Genomic DNA, 14,432 nt, shown 5'->3' with positions numbered 1-14,432 from the left:
CTCAATCTTGGAAGTGCATCCTATATCCCCAGCAGCCCTGGATGACACCAGGTGCGTCAGATCCAAGACACCCAGACAAGTCCTTCCTGAATTCCTAACCTACAAAATCATAAGCAAAGTAAAACCTTTGTTCTAATCCATCAGAGTGGTGATAGATTAGCAGACATGGATCTATTTCATATGAGGATAGGTATGTGATTAAAAACAGAAGAGTTCAAACCACGCCTCTATTAATTTTCACTTCACTTCAACAAAGCTAAAAAGCTAAAATCAGTCTTTTTTTTACATTGACATCAAAATGCAACAGTGTTCATGTGAGATATGCAAAAATATGCTTTCCTCCAAAGTTGACATAGTAATTTGAAACCTGACAGGTTTGAGCAGGTCTCCCGTAAAACTCCCTCTTACCTGTCTATTTATCTCCCCTTAAAATAAAATTGAGGCAACACTGAAATATCTTATACCCCCAGTTAACTACATGTAAAAATGATAAATTACCTTTTACAACTGAAGACAATTATGCCCTCTAATCTGAGTGATTAATTTACACCATTCTTAGTGGTTTAAATGCAATCACTACCATGATCCTGATGAACCTGAACAAGATAGAATTATTTGGCCATCTGTACAAGCTTACTATATTTAGAGAAGTACAGCAACCCTCTAGGAAGCTTTAAAGTTTTAGTTCATTTTCTCTCAATGATTGTGTACTTCCTCACTGCATATCAAATGAAGACACCACTACTTTGGATTACTGACTTTATTTAGAAACCATAGGACATAGGAGCCTCTACTATGAGATGAGACTCTCTAGAAAAGGTCATATTAAAGTCATCATCTGACGGTAATACTATTTTTAAAAGACTTTTTTATTTTTATGTATTTATTTTTGGCTGCACTGGGCCTTCATTGCTGTATTCAGGCTTTCTCTAATTGCAGCAAGTGGGAGCTACTCTCCAGTTATGGTGCATGGGCTTAGTTGCTCTGCAACATGTGAGATCTTCCCGGACCAGGGATCGAACCTATGTCCCCTGCACTGGCAAGTGGATTCTTAACCACTGAACCAACAAAGAAGTCCTGAAAGTACCATTGTTGAAACCTACTGGAAGATTTTAATTGCAACAGTAATTTTTTATCTCATGTTACCTGTTTAAAGTCACAATACCAAAGTCAATTAATGAAAAGCAGACACTAGCCTTTTAGACTGAGTCATAGGCTTCTATTGCTCAGCAAACAAAGACCTAAGCGGCTTTATTTCTATGGAATGTGCTTTCCAAACTCTTCGCAATAAAACAGAGTAATGGAGGGTGATGATAGATGATATTCTACTTTAAATTACCCTTTTTATGGTTAAATCAAAAGACTGCCCTTAAAGGAATCTGTATCTATGTTTTGAGCTCAGTAGCATTTTGTCAGAAAATCAGCCTAGGAGAATCCAAAACCCGAACATGCATTTGAAGACCTTTCTCTGCTCCCATCCATAAACCCTGACACGCTCGCCCTCAGCCCAGCCCCAGTCTGGTCAAGGTTTAGTAAAATCACTGGACAGTTTGGCAGTAATGAGTTTTTAAGCAACTGGACCCACTCTTTTGTGAGAGTGTACACTTACTGTGCCACGCCAAATACCTGCAACCAATGCTTAACTACCGCAATAGTAACAACTCAACGATAAAGCAGGCAACTCACTGAGCAGGAACCAAGACTCTTTATTACAATCAATGTCCACCATGAGCTTGACTTGTGAAGAACTGGGACACAGAGGAGTCAACCAACCAGCTCCCCTTTCTCAGAGAGACGCTCTTACCTCTGGGACGTTTTCTTATATTTCCTCCTGTGGGAAAAGAAGCATAAACACAGATCAGAAAAGAGTTTGCTGCAGGTGGTAGGTGAGAAAAAGCTTCAGTGGGGATGGACGCAGAGATGAACACTGTAGAAAGTTCTCTCTGTGAGGCTGGTGGATGTCAAAGCCCACTTAAAAGTTCTGTGTTACAGAATGTTGTGCTTGAATGCACAGAACCACAGTCTCAGCAGTTACACATAGCATCCCCAGAGGATGCTCCACCCTTTCCCCTCTGAGGGCACTGTAGCATCTTGGTTGAGATCAGATTTTAAAGACAGCAAGAACCAGGTTCAAATCTCAGCCCTTCAGCAGGTTCATGGGGTTGTTGAGGAATAAATGGGCAGACGTTTGCAAAGCATGTCTTATACCTGGCATATTAAATGGTCAATAACTATTAGCTATTTGTACTGTCATTATTGTTACTATTATTCCCATCAGCTTGCAATGAAGTCTCTTTAAAGATTTGCCTTTTAAAATATAAATGTGTAATCATGCAACTAGACCATAATATCAGACATAAGGTCTTCAGAGAAGGAAGGAGTGAGGAAAGGGGCAATGAGAAGGTCTAAAAGCAAAAGTGGTGAGAGCAGCATCAGGAGCTTGCTACTTATTGGCTCAGCTCAGTACCCCAGAAAAGTCCCAGGAAGCACGGTGGCTGGAGGTCTACTCCACCTCTCCTATTTATGTTCCTCATTTAGCCAGGGGCAAATCTTTTGGACGTGGAGCTTCTCAATCTATCAGAGGGAGGTTATGTCTGTCCTGTCTCTCTTACCTGGGTCATTGTGGCATTCAAGGAGGAAATGGCCATAAAAGTTTATTTTCCAATGTATCCTGATGTTTTTCATGTTTGTGTCAACTTTTGTAGATTTCAAAGACCCTCAAAAGAGTTTTAGAAGACTTTTTACTGGAGGGGATTAGAGGAAAAGAAGTGGTGAGAGAGGAAAATGCACCTCCCAGGAGCATCTCCAGGAAGGGCAATGCTTCCCAGTTGTCCCTGGTTCCACATCAACATTCCCATTACAGTCACTGCACCAGAAAGCCAAGCCACTGATTTGCTAATAGAGTTGTAAGTTGCACATGCTTTAAAAAAAAAAAAGGCACAGACGTGTCAAATTCAGAATCCCTACAACCTATGACACTTTGTTCAAGTGAAAACACACATGATAATGTGACATGTTAAATGAAGTAAGTCATGTATGGCACCAAACCCACAGTGTGATCTTGACCTGATATGTACAAAGAAAACGCACCAGAGTGATAACCATGAGCCCATGGTAGTAGGTTAGTGAATCACTACTTTTATTTTTACTTGTATTAATTTTCTATATTTTCTATTTAAATGAGCATTTCTATTTTAAATGAGCATTAAATGAGGTTGCAATTAGAAAAAATGTATAAAATATTCACATACCTATATACACAGATATACATATCTACAGGATGAACACACAGAAATATTTACATGTTTGAATTATAGTATATAGGTAGGAAAGAAAGTCCACTAACAGTTGACCTAATGAGTTAGGGCTTGGGGCTTAGAGTAAACTACCTGTGTTCCAATCTTGGCTGCGACACTCAGCTCTACAGTGTTTATATTTGACCCCTCTGAGCTTCAGTTTCTTCATCTGTAAAGTGGGAATAATCAGAGCACCTCTCTCAAGACCTTACAGTGAGAAATAAAGGAGATCACCCACCTGAATTTCAGCTCCCCAAAGGCAGATTTTTTTATATGCCTCTCCACTGTATCCCTGGCAAAGGAAATGGCAACCCACTCCAGTACTCCTGCCTGGAATATCCCACGGACGGAGGAGCCTGGTAGGCTAGAGTCCATGGGGTCGCTAGGAGTCAGACAAAACTGAGTGACTTCACTTTCACTTTTCACTTTCATGCATTGGAGAGGGAAATGGCAACCCACTGCAGTGGAGAATCCCAGGGACGGGGGAGCCTGGTGGGCTGCCGTCTATGGGGTCGCACAGAGTTGGACATGACTGAAGCAACTTAGTGGCAGCAGCAGCAGCCACTGTATCCCACTGCTTAAAACAGTGTTTTGCACTCCCTCCAAAAACTGATGGATGTGCACTGACCATCCTCGACACCCCCTCCAGCAGTGACAGCTCACACTCGCTAGGCAGTAACAGGGGCAGAGGTTTCATCTACAGGCACAGAGCACAGTGACCTGTGGGTGTGACCCAGGCCCTTGAACCTTGTTAGAACTGCTGTCTAACAAACCGAGCTAAGAAGTGTTTGGCAAGACTGGAAAATAACCCACTGAAAGTATGCAAGGACCAAGGTAAGGGGGCAATCAGACCAGATGGATGCCCCTGGTTCCCACCCAGAAACTCAACTAGTTCTATCAACAAAGGGCATCTTCAGAGGCCAAAAGAAGACAACCTTTGGTACTGGCTTCCACAGAACTCTTCCAGCATCTGCCAAGGACCATGTACCAGCACCACTGAGAATGCTAAAAGCATCAAAATGAACAAAAATAAGAAAAGCTTCCATTTTCAGCAACTACTAGTAACACACACTTAACATATATCACTGCTGCTGCTGCTGCCAGGCAGCAGGCAAGAACACTAAAGTGGGTTGCCATTTCCTTCTCCGATGCATGAAAGTGAAAAGTGAAAGCGAAGTCACTCAGTCCTGTCCGACTCTTAGCGACCCCATGGACTGCAGCCCACCAGGCTCCTCCGTCTGTGGGATTTTCCAGGCAAGAGTACTGGAGTGGGGTGCCACTGCCCTCTCTGACTTATATCACTAATCCTCATAAAAACCCTGCTAAGATCCACTCTCTGGAAGAATCTGAATTCTAAAAAAGGAAATTAAGACATGTTACCAAAAGTGTTACTTTGTTATAACAACCAAGACTGAGACACCGCTCAGGAAGTTCTGTCAAAGAGGCGGTTCTGATGGACTGGGGCAGGGGTCGGGGGTGGGGAACAGAGCTCCACAAGGAGAAATATGTAAGGACGTGGGGCAAGCAGGTGAGGAGGGCGTGCCTGGTGGCCTCAAACCAGCTCAGCTCAGCCGGATTCGAAAGCAGAAAGCAGGTTCTAAGTCTAAAAAGTGCTCAAAACAAAGCTAATCAAGAAAAGTAATAAGATGTATACATTTAACAAAAAAAAAAAAGAAAAGAGGAAACCAGAGAGAAGGGGCGGGGGTCACCTCTTACATCACCCTGTGGAAAGGTGATAGGGCTCTGGAATGTGATAAACCTGGTTCAAAACCCAACTTCTCCCTCTCTAACTGAGACTCAGACAAGCTCAACACTAAAGCAAGCTTTAGCTTCCACATCTCTAAAATGGGAGGAATGAGCTCAGAGAATATAATGTATTGAATTACCAGGTGCCGTGCATGCCATGTAAGGGCCATTCTAAAAGGTTTAGGACCCTCTGTCCCTCATTTTCAGTTTCTTGAGCCTAGGGGTCCTGTCATAGGGCTCACTGCATCTATCCCACATCAACCAGCACATGTTGGCACGCAACAAATGTTTGCTGGCAAAATAAAATCATTTGTAGCTGTTACCCACAATTACCAAAATATGGGTTGTGCCTTTGGTAGAACCAAAAAAGAGAGACCAAAAATCTGATTTTCAGTCCAACTCATCTCCCTGACAGACTCACTCGCCACCTTCATCAATGCATTGCTGAACTCACACATTCTGAAGTTCTCCCTTCCCATCTTGTCCCATTTAGACAGACAGCTCCCTCATCAAAAGAGACCCAACCCAAAAAAAAAAAAAAAGAGACCCAACCCAAACAGTATCCTCTTACACTGGAGCTGAAAGGTCAGTGCTTAAAACACAAGAGAAAATACAGATCTATGGAAATTGCTCTACTCGAGATCCTACTCACCGCTCATCTCAGCAAGATGGTGAGGCCCGAGACCTCTGCTTTCAGCTGAGACATCACTTCCTCCTGAAAACCTTCTGGGGCCTCCCACACTGGATCATCCCTTTTGTGTGCTTAAAACACAAGAGAAAATACAGATCTATGCACTGGATCATCCCTTTTGTGTGTTCCATGGGGACTGAGCTCATCTGTTATGCTGATGGCAAGATCGATGGCTTGTCCAGTATCTGCTAGTGGTTCTCTCTTGCCTAACAAGGTGCTTAACAAATGACAAGTGCTCAATACATTGTTGTGCGAATGAGTGGATTTATCAAGACACTAACCAAAATGCTTTCTTTCTACTCATTTTTCTTCTGTTCGGTGATAATTCACTATAAGCAGTGAGGACATCTACCACAGACATGGTTTTCTACACACAGGAGGAATGCAATGAGAGAAGGCCTGGGAGGGTGGACAGTGGTGGGCTGCTCACAATCGTTGAGCACCTCCTCTGTTCCATGTCTGTTACCTAAATTAACTCACTTTGACCTCCAACAGACCTTAGGAGGTTAACCTCACTTTATACTTGATGGAAGGGATGCCCAATGGCTCAGCAGATAAAGAATCTGCCTGCAATGAAGGAGATACAGGAGATGCAGGTTCAATCCCTGGGTCAGGAAGATCCCCTAGAGAAGGAAATGGTAACCGACTCCAGTGTTCAAGCCTGGGAAATCCCAGTGACAGAGGAGCCTGGAGGGCTACAGTCCAGAGTCGCAAGGAGTCGGACATGACAGAGTGGCTAAGCATACACACACACTTGGTGGAAATGAGGCTCAGAGAGTTTAAGTAACTTGACTAAGGATACAGAACCCTGAACCGATTGAGACGGAATACAAACTCTGAAGCCCTCCAAGAAAATTGAGGAAATTAGTCAAAGAAGTCAAAAGATGCCTAGAGGAAACTTAGACACTAGACAAAAACAAACAAAGCCAACAATAGAAATGCACTGGGCTCTTTCCATCCAAATGCAGGAAATGAGCTGGAAAAAAAACTAGTTTATTCTTGGCCTTTTGTTTTTAAGAACTTCAACAGAATTTGCCCCTGAAAGACAAAGGAAATGTTTTTAAATGTTTTGTTTTGGTTTCTCAAACTTACTTTAAATTTATGATGTTTTGAAAATTAATACATCAGAAGTCCCAAGATTCATGACCACAGAGAATGACCAAGATGCTGTGCTCTGGAATCTGGGCAGTGTAGGGGATGGAGACAGCACAGCCTCACACGGAGGCAGAAGGCAGGACATCTTCATGAGGCCAAACCGAGGAAACTGCATCCATGAAAGTCTGGACCACTTTGCGAGCTCTGTTCCCCAGAATACACTTTACCTTACTCACATACACACATACATGGCATTGGTTGTTTGTTTATTCATTTGTTTAAGGAGAGGCATTATGGCATAGTGCTTGAGATCACTTACCTAAGCTAAATCCCTTCCGTGACTTACTGTGTCCAATAAGCTATGTGACCTTTGGCAACTTACATCACTTTCGCCACCACCAGTCTCCTTATCTGTTAGATTTGGGTAACAGTAACATGTGCTTCACAGGCTGATGTGAGAGATGAATGTAGTAGTGGATGTAAAGCATTTAGCACAGGGCCAGGCATCCAGTAAAAGTTCAAGTGCAAGTCAGCTGCTGTATTTATAATAACAGTGTCACATAAATAATAATGATATGATTTCATAGGTTTCCAAATTTTGTTTGGAAAAAGAAAAGCCTTTCATTGATTAGAAAACTAAAAATAAAAAAAGTTTAAGATTGCTTTCTAAAGTAGAAAAGCTGAATACTCCCTATTCTCCACATCTTAGAACACCTGAGCCACAAAGATAGCAAGTGCTAATCTCAGTCCTACTAAGGGGAGAAGGAACTAAACCCCTGCCCAGTTCTCTCTGTTCGCCCATGCCTAAGGGAGCCTGCAGGCTATTCATTCTGACACCCATCCAGCAGTCCCTGTTAGCCTCGCAGATCCACATGCTTTCCTCTAATGTCAAAGCTGGATCATTGCTCAGAAAGAAAGAGAAAAGGGGAGGGGGGAAGGAAAGAAAAGCTAGGTATTTAGGAATTAGACACTATGATAATCCTTAGAAATATCTAAAATTATCTTTTAAGAAAAAACCCTTTTTATTGATAATTCCCTAAAGACTAAAGCCCAGTGAGTTGCTTACACAGACTTCCTAAGCGTCCTCTAGAAGTTAGAACTAAGCACAGAGATATCATGCTATAACTAGAATCAATGATGGACCATATCCGTTCACCTGCTAGGCAAATTAAAAGACTCCTGGTCTTCACTGAAAAATCAATATTTGTTTAAGTCTGGAATGTTGCTATTGAACTGTGGATTGCCTAAGTGTCAAATAGTGTGTACATGCTATGTGTACAGGCCAGGGGAAGTGATGAGCTCCCCTGGAAGCCTTCAGTCCCTTTTACATCCAGCTGAGCACATTCTGACAAGTGGCTACCGAGGCAGGAGCAATATTGAAAATCAAAGACCACTGACCCCCAATATTTAAAAAGGTTCCTTAAAGCTGTCCGTGACTGTGTCATCTAGACCCGTAACTTCTAGACCTTGAACTTCATTTTACCTCTCTTGGCCCCAGTCAGAGAGAGAAGGGATGAAGCTAGGCCAATTTAAGGAGTGGTTCCAGCTACAGTAAACACAGTGAAGCCAAGCCAAGAGCCGAGTAGACTCAGCAAGGAAATAACAAGAAACAACGGAGTGAGGAGAGCGAGGATGCTTTTAAAGAGCTTTGTTTGCTTTTTGGTAGCTAGGAGTTTCCAAAGTACTGAACACACCCACAACCACATGTAAGTTTCACATACTTCAAAGTCAAAGGGAGGACCTGGGAATCCTTCCTGATAGCCTGGGTGAGTGAGAGCCAATTAAGCACTGAGGTTAAATCATGAAGTGCCTGGCAGTCTCACTTTTTTAAAGTGAGTATCTCTGAGTAAGAGCCATATGGTTACTGCAATAATGAGGTTTATAAATAGGCTTAATATTCAAACAATCTGGCTTAGAAAAACCAAAACTTGTGCTTAGGCTCCAGGTTGACAGCAAGATACCTCCCAGTTGAACACAAGAAGGTTTTCTGGTCTGGGAAATTGAATATGCAACAACTCCACATGCATGGTGAGAATTTCAGTTCTCCCTGAAATCTTCTCTGGGGTTTCTGGGCAATAATGACTCACACTGCTCCAGATCCCATCAGATTCCATCTCCATCCTTCCTTACTGAGATCACTACTGCTACTGATGCACAGACAGCTTTGGAAATTTTGGTTCTCAGCCCTCAGTTCCTTCAAGGGAGAGGATATTGGGGGACAGACTCAGAAAAAAAAAGTGCACAGCAAGACTTAGGGAATTAAATACACATTCTCACAAGTTCAGGTCACATGCGGCTCATTCGTGGGAAAGTGGACTGAGATAAAATGCTACAAATACCCGTGAAATAAGCAAGGACCTGAAGGATCATCTGATCCTCTGGTTTTGTATTTTAGTGGCATATGGGGTACAGACTGAACAGAACTGGATATCCCCAGAAAATTCCACTGAATCTGTCTTAAATCATTTGTACAGACTACTTTAGATGTTGCTGAAAATGGAAGGCCCTTGTACATTTCTTCTCATTTCTACCAGTGATTTTATATTCCATGATACCCATGTTAAAACCAAGATTTGCAAAGCTATATATACTAATTGCTTAATGGATTTTCCCTTTTTTTTTCATTTATTTTTATTAGTTGGAGGCTAATTACTTTACAGTATTGAAGTGGGTTTTGTCATACATTGACATGAATCAGCCATGGAGTTACATGTATTCCCGATCCCGATCCCCACTCCCACCTCCCTCTCCACCAGATTCCTCTGGGTCTTCCCGGTGCACCAGGCCTGAGCACTTGTCTCATGCATCCAACCTGGGCTGGTGATCTGTTTCACTATAGGTAATATACATGGTACATATACATCATGGAATACTATTCAGCCGTTAAAAAGAATTCATTTGAATCAGTTCTAATGAGATGGATGAAACTGGAGCCCATTATACAGAGTGAAGTAAGCCAGAAAGATAAAGAACATTACAGCATACTAACACATATATATGGAATTTAGAAAGATGGTAATGATAACCCTATATGCAAAACAGAAAAAGAGACACAGATGTACAGAACAGACTTTTGGACTCTGTGGGAGAAGGCAAGGGTGGGATGTTTCGAAAGAACAGCATTTTTTATTTTTTAATGTAATTTTATTTTGATCTTCCTTGTCGCTTTATTACTTTGTAAAATTCATTTATTTATTTATTTATTTATGGCCACACCACTCAGCACATGGGAACTTAGTTCCCCAACCAGGGATTGAACTCCCACCCCCTGCAATGGAAGCACAGAATCCTAACCACTGAACCACCAGGGAAGTCCTCCCATATTTTTAACAAGTAAATGCCAATGAGGGAGAAAAAAAAAAAAATATATATATATATATATATAGCAATCTCCTGGCACATTCAAGCAGACTATTTGAGGGGAGAAGGAGAAAAAGATATGAGAGAAAGTGAGTCTTTCTTCTCTTACTCGCTCAAATACTTCTTAACTGATAGGCTAAGGAATGAAAAACCATGTGGGCAACGATTCTATTTTCCTGCTCTGCCAAAGATCCAAGGCAGAACAAAAAATAATGAAATGACATAAACTCACTTTCACCTGGAATAACCCAACAATTAGGAAAGAGTTGTTTCTGCTTCAATTTTCTAAAGAATTTTTCTGCCAGATTGTCGATTGGGGAAAATTGTCCTACAGATTCATACTCTTTCATTTAGGGCTCTTAGAAAATGAAGATTATGTTTGGGGACAGCAACTTCTAAAGTATAGAATTCCAGTATGTTTAAACTAGTGATGAGATCAAAGTCAAATGAAGGAAACCTTCGAGAGAGTGGTTTGGGGTTGAGGATGGTGAATCAGAAAACTGAGAGCATGCTAATCTGAAACAGAGCTATGCATAAGACATTCAATGTTTAACTCATTTCTGGGAATAAATGTGTTTCTATCTAGTGCTGGCTTGGTTGTGGCAAAAAGAGAAATCTCTGAAGAGAAGATTTAATTCAAACTACCTGACCCCCAGTGACTTAGTAGTCAAGAATTCACCTGCAATACAGGAAACAAAGGAGGCATGGGTTTGAATCCTGGGAAGATCCCCTGGAGGACGGCATGGCAACCCACTCCAGTATTCTTGCCAGGAAAATCCCATGGACAGAGGAGCCTGGCGGGCTGCAGTCCATGGGGTCATAAAGAGTCAGACACAACTGAAGCCACTGAGCATGCACACGCACACACGCACGCGCGCGCGCACACACACACACACACACACACACACACGACCCCACAGGAAGTCCCATCTGTACCAGCAACAACTCACAGTCACTCCACCCAGTCCCCAAGGCGCCCACATTCTATAGGCCTGTGTCTTCATTGCTCCCCAGCCCCAGCCCCATCATTTGCCTGCAGACAGCTGCTCAGACACAAACATCCAAATCTCCTGGTCATGCCTGCTTCTCTCCTGGGCCTGGGTTAAAAATTCCAGCACTCAGATTACTGTCTAACAGGCCCCAAAATATGACCCTCCCAAAAGAAAGCTGAAACCTTCCTCTGAAAAGCATTATTTGTGAGCAGATCAAGCACTGTTTCCCTCTAGCTTAACAGCCACTGCTTACAGCTGGGCAGCGAGCCCATCAGTGGCACAAATGAAAAAAATATAGAAAGGCTGTTAGAGAAAGAAACAGAAAGTAAATGCCACACTTGTAGAAGTCCAAACAGTACTTTTTTGCATAAGTGATTTATCCCTCCATTCACATATTTACTTACACTTACAGTGTTCTAAGTACAGTAAAACTGTGTGGGTGGGAATGGGAGAGATTTTTGTGACCTCCTTCCTGGAAGCCTGGCTCCTGCTTAGATAAACATCAATGAGAAAAGCTGAAAACAAAAATATTTCTTAATATCTGTGACAACACTGCCAGAAGGGAGATAAATCCAAAGGATAAAATCTCACTCTGCACAGATATATTCCTGAAACCAGAGGAGGGGTGGGTTTTTAATTGAATTATCCAGAGAGGTGCTTGAATTTTCTACTCTATTTTCCCCCATGTAGATTTAGCCAGAACAAAAAATGTATCTTCTGCCAAGTTTAACTGCAGAGGCCAGTCTAATATTTTTTAAGCCTTTCCTATCTACTCCCGTAGCACTCCTTCCGTCTTCCTCCCAACTTGTTATCATAACCTACTCCTGGCAGAAAGCAGCTGTTGGTCATCTATAATTTCAGGTGACTGTTAAGTCAATACAACAGCTCCTTGAAAGCAGAAATCCTTCTTGTTTCCTCTAAAATCTTCTCTCACAACAGAATCATCTAGAGAAGTCTGGACATACACTCTATAAATTTCAGCAATTTAAATATGGAAAAAGTAACATTAATGCTCAAATTACAGGGGGAAAAAAAACCCACTCACCTACCAGATGCAATCCTAGAGACCATTCAGAGCCCCACAGTCAACTGAATGAATAGGTTGAGCATTCAAACTAAATTTTCCTCAGCTACAGTTACCTTCACTGAAACTATCCAAACTCCCAGAAACAAGTGCTTTGAACAATTCTTTCACTTTTTTAACCATGACTAATTTCAGTCAGTGGTTTCATAGGCAGAATGGCAGTTCTAAACATTTATGAGGCGTGATTTACAATGTGCAGTGTGTGCTTAGTCAGTCGTGTCTAACAATGTGCAACCCCATAGTGTATGGCCCGCCAGGCTCCTCAGTTCATGGAATTTTCCAGGCAAGAATACTGGAGCAGGTTGCCATTTCCTACTCCAGGGTATCTTCCTGACCCCGGAATCGAACCTGTGTCTCCTGCATTGGCAGGCAGATTCTTTACCACTACACCCCCTGGGAAGCCCTGATTTACAATAATTCACCCTTATAGTTCTCAAATCAGCTACAAAGGATGCTGTTCATGAAAATGTTTATAACTCCTCACAGTATCAGACCAGGCTCCAAGTAACAACCTAGAATAGTATAGTAAATATAAAATATTGGTGGGGGGGGTGGTAATTTAAAGATTTGTAAAACCTCTTAGAGCCATCCTTAAACAAGACTCAGAGAAGTAGAGAAAAAAAAAGGGGGGGTGGGATATTAATCTGAATTTGAACTACTAAAACACACTGGGGAGTAGTTATAAAAGACTAATAGTCCACTGCTGGATTTATTCAGTGTCTCTAAAGTGTAGGAAAAGTCTTGGTTATTTAAGAATTTTGGGTGTTTGGAATCTGGATAAATAGCATTTAATGTTCTTTGGATGTCCAATAGTGACTTTCAGCCAAAATGCATCCTCAAGTTGATTTTCACTCTTCTAGTGGCCTCAAGGGAAAGGAAAGCTATATTTTAATCAAATATTGAATACTGGGTCCCTGCAATAGGCCTTTGGGAGGGAGTGGAAAAGAATGGTGGGAGGACCACTTTTGGATGGCTTCCCAGGTGGCGCTAATGGTAAAGAACCCACCTGCCAACACAGGAGACTTGAGACACAGGTTTGATCCCTAGATCAGGAAGATCTAGAGTAGGAAATGGCAACCCATTCCAGTATTCTTGCCTGGAAAATTCCATGAGTAGAGGAGCCTGATAGGCTACAGACCATGGGGTCACAAAGAGTCAGACACGACTGAAACAATTTAGCAGGCAAAGAGCTGTCAGGAAAAAGGCCATGAATGAGGCAGAGGTGATGTGAAGGGTGAGCACTATCGCAGAACTGTGGGTGCCCCAAGAGTCAGAGGCCCAGTGTGTGCACCACAGGACACCTTGGGAGCAGCGGCACAAGGCTGCCCCCCTGGACAAGCCTATACAAAAGACTGGCCTCCTGCAGGGTGTAGGGAGCTCCATCCACCCAACCAAGCTCCACCAGACCCTCCTGCAGGGGGCAGGCTCCAGGCTCCCAGTCTCACCGCCTGGCTCACGCCCAGCAGTCCCCACAAGGTCCAAGACAAGAGCCTCATTCCATTTGGTTTCTTGGGTCGTGGTCTCTTTCTGCCTTTAAAATAGCAGAAACGACCCCACCTAGCCTCCAGGTTTCTGTCACTGCTGCAAACCCATGTTGTGATGGACATGACACTACCAGTCAATACAAGGGATCTTAAGCAAAGCTATATAAAATGTGCCTCACATTTAATCATTATTTTTCTTAGTCGTCCCTCAAAAAGCTATGAGGTGGGTCATGTGAGCACTTTCCCACCATAAGAGGAAACTGGAACCAAGGAAAACGAGACAAAGAAAATGGAAGACAGAAAATGGAGTTAGAAATGAAGAAATCTCTCTGCTTAGGGCTACTTCTCAAAAGACAGAGGCTGTAGAACAGTCAAAATAATAAACACTTGGTTGCAAAATACTGAGTTGTAATAAGCTAGTGCTAGTACTGTGGCCACCTCATGCGAAGAGCTGACTCATTGGAAAAGACCCTGATGCAGGGAAAGATTGGGGGCAGGAGGAGAAGGGGATGACAGAGGATGAGATGGCTGGATGGCATCACCGACTCGATGGGCATGAGTCTGAGTAAACTCCGGGAGTTGATGATGGATAGGGAGGCCTGGCGTGCTGCGATTCATGGGGTCGCAAAGAGTCGGACACAATTGAGCAACTGAACTGAACTGATGCTTAGTTGCTTACTTGTG

General features: G+C 42.6%; 1 protein-coding gene across 10 annotated transcripts in view; it reads right to left on the bottom strand.

The window, feature by feature from the left end:
* PDE1C (phosphodiesterase 1C) overlaps positions 1-14,432 on the bottom strand; it is a 506,697-nt gene that overhangs the window by 290,281 nt on the left and 201,984 nt on the right. For 3 of the 10 annotated variants that reach the window (XM_043463255.1, XM_043463254.1, XM_043463260.1), the window contains one exon: positions 1,805-1,831. The exons of the other annotated variants lie outside the window; for them this stretch is intronic. In XM_043463255.1, coding sequence (XP_043319190.1) covers positions 1,805-1,831 — 27 coding nt within the window. The remainder of the gene's footprint in view (positions 1-1,804; positions 1,832-14,432) is intronic. 10 annotated transcript variants of the gene reach the window in all.

This window comes from Cervus canadensis, chromosome 3 (genome assembly GCF_019320065.1).
Source record: "Cervus canadensis isolate Bull #8, Minnesota chromosome 3, ASM1932006v1, whole genome shotgun sequence".
NCBI lineage: Eukaryota > Metazoa > Chordata > Mammalia > Artiodactyla > Cervidae > Cervus > Cervus canadensis.
The sequence above is the reverse complement of the archived record's forward strand: the minus strand, read 5'-3'. Positions and strand labels throughout refer to the sequence as shown.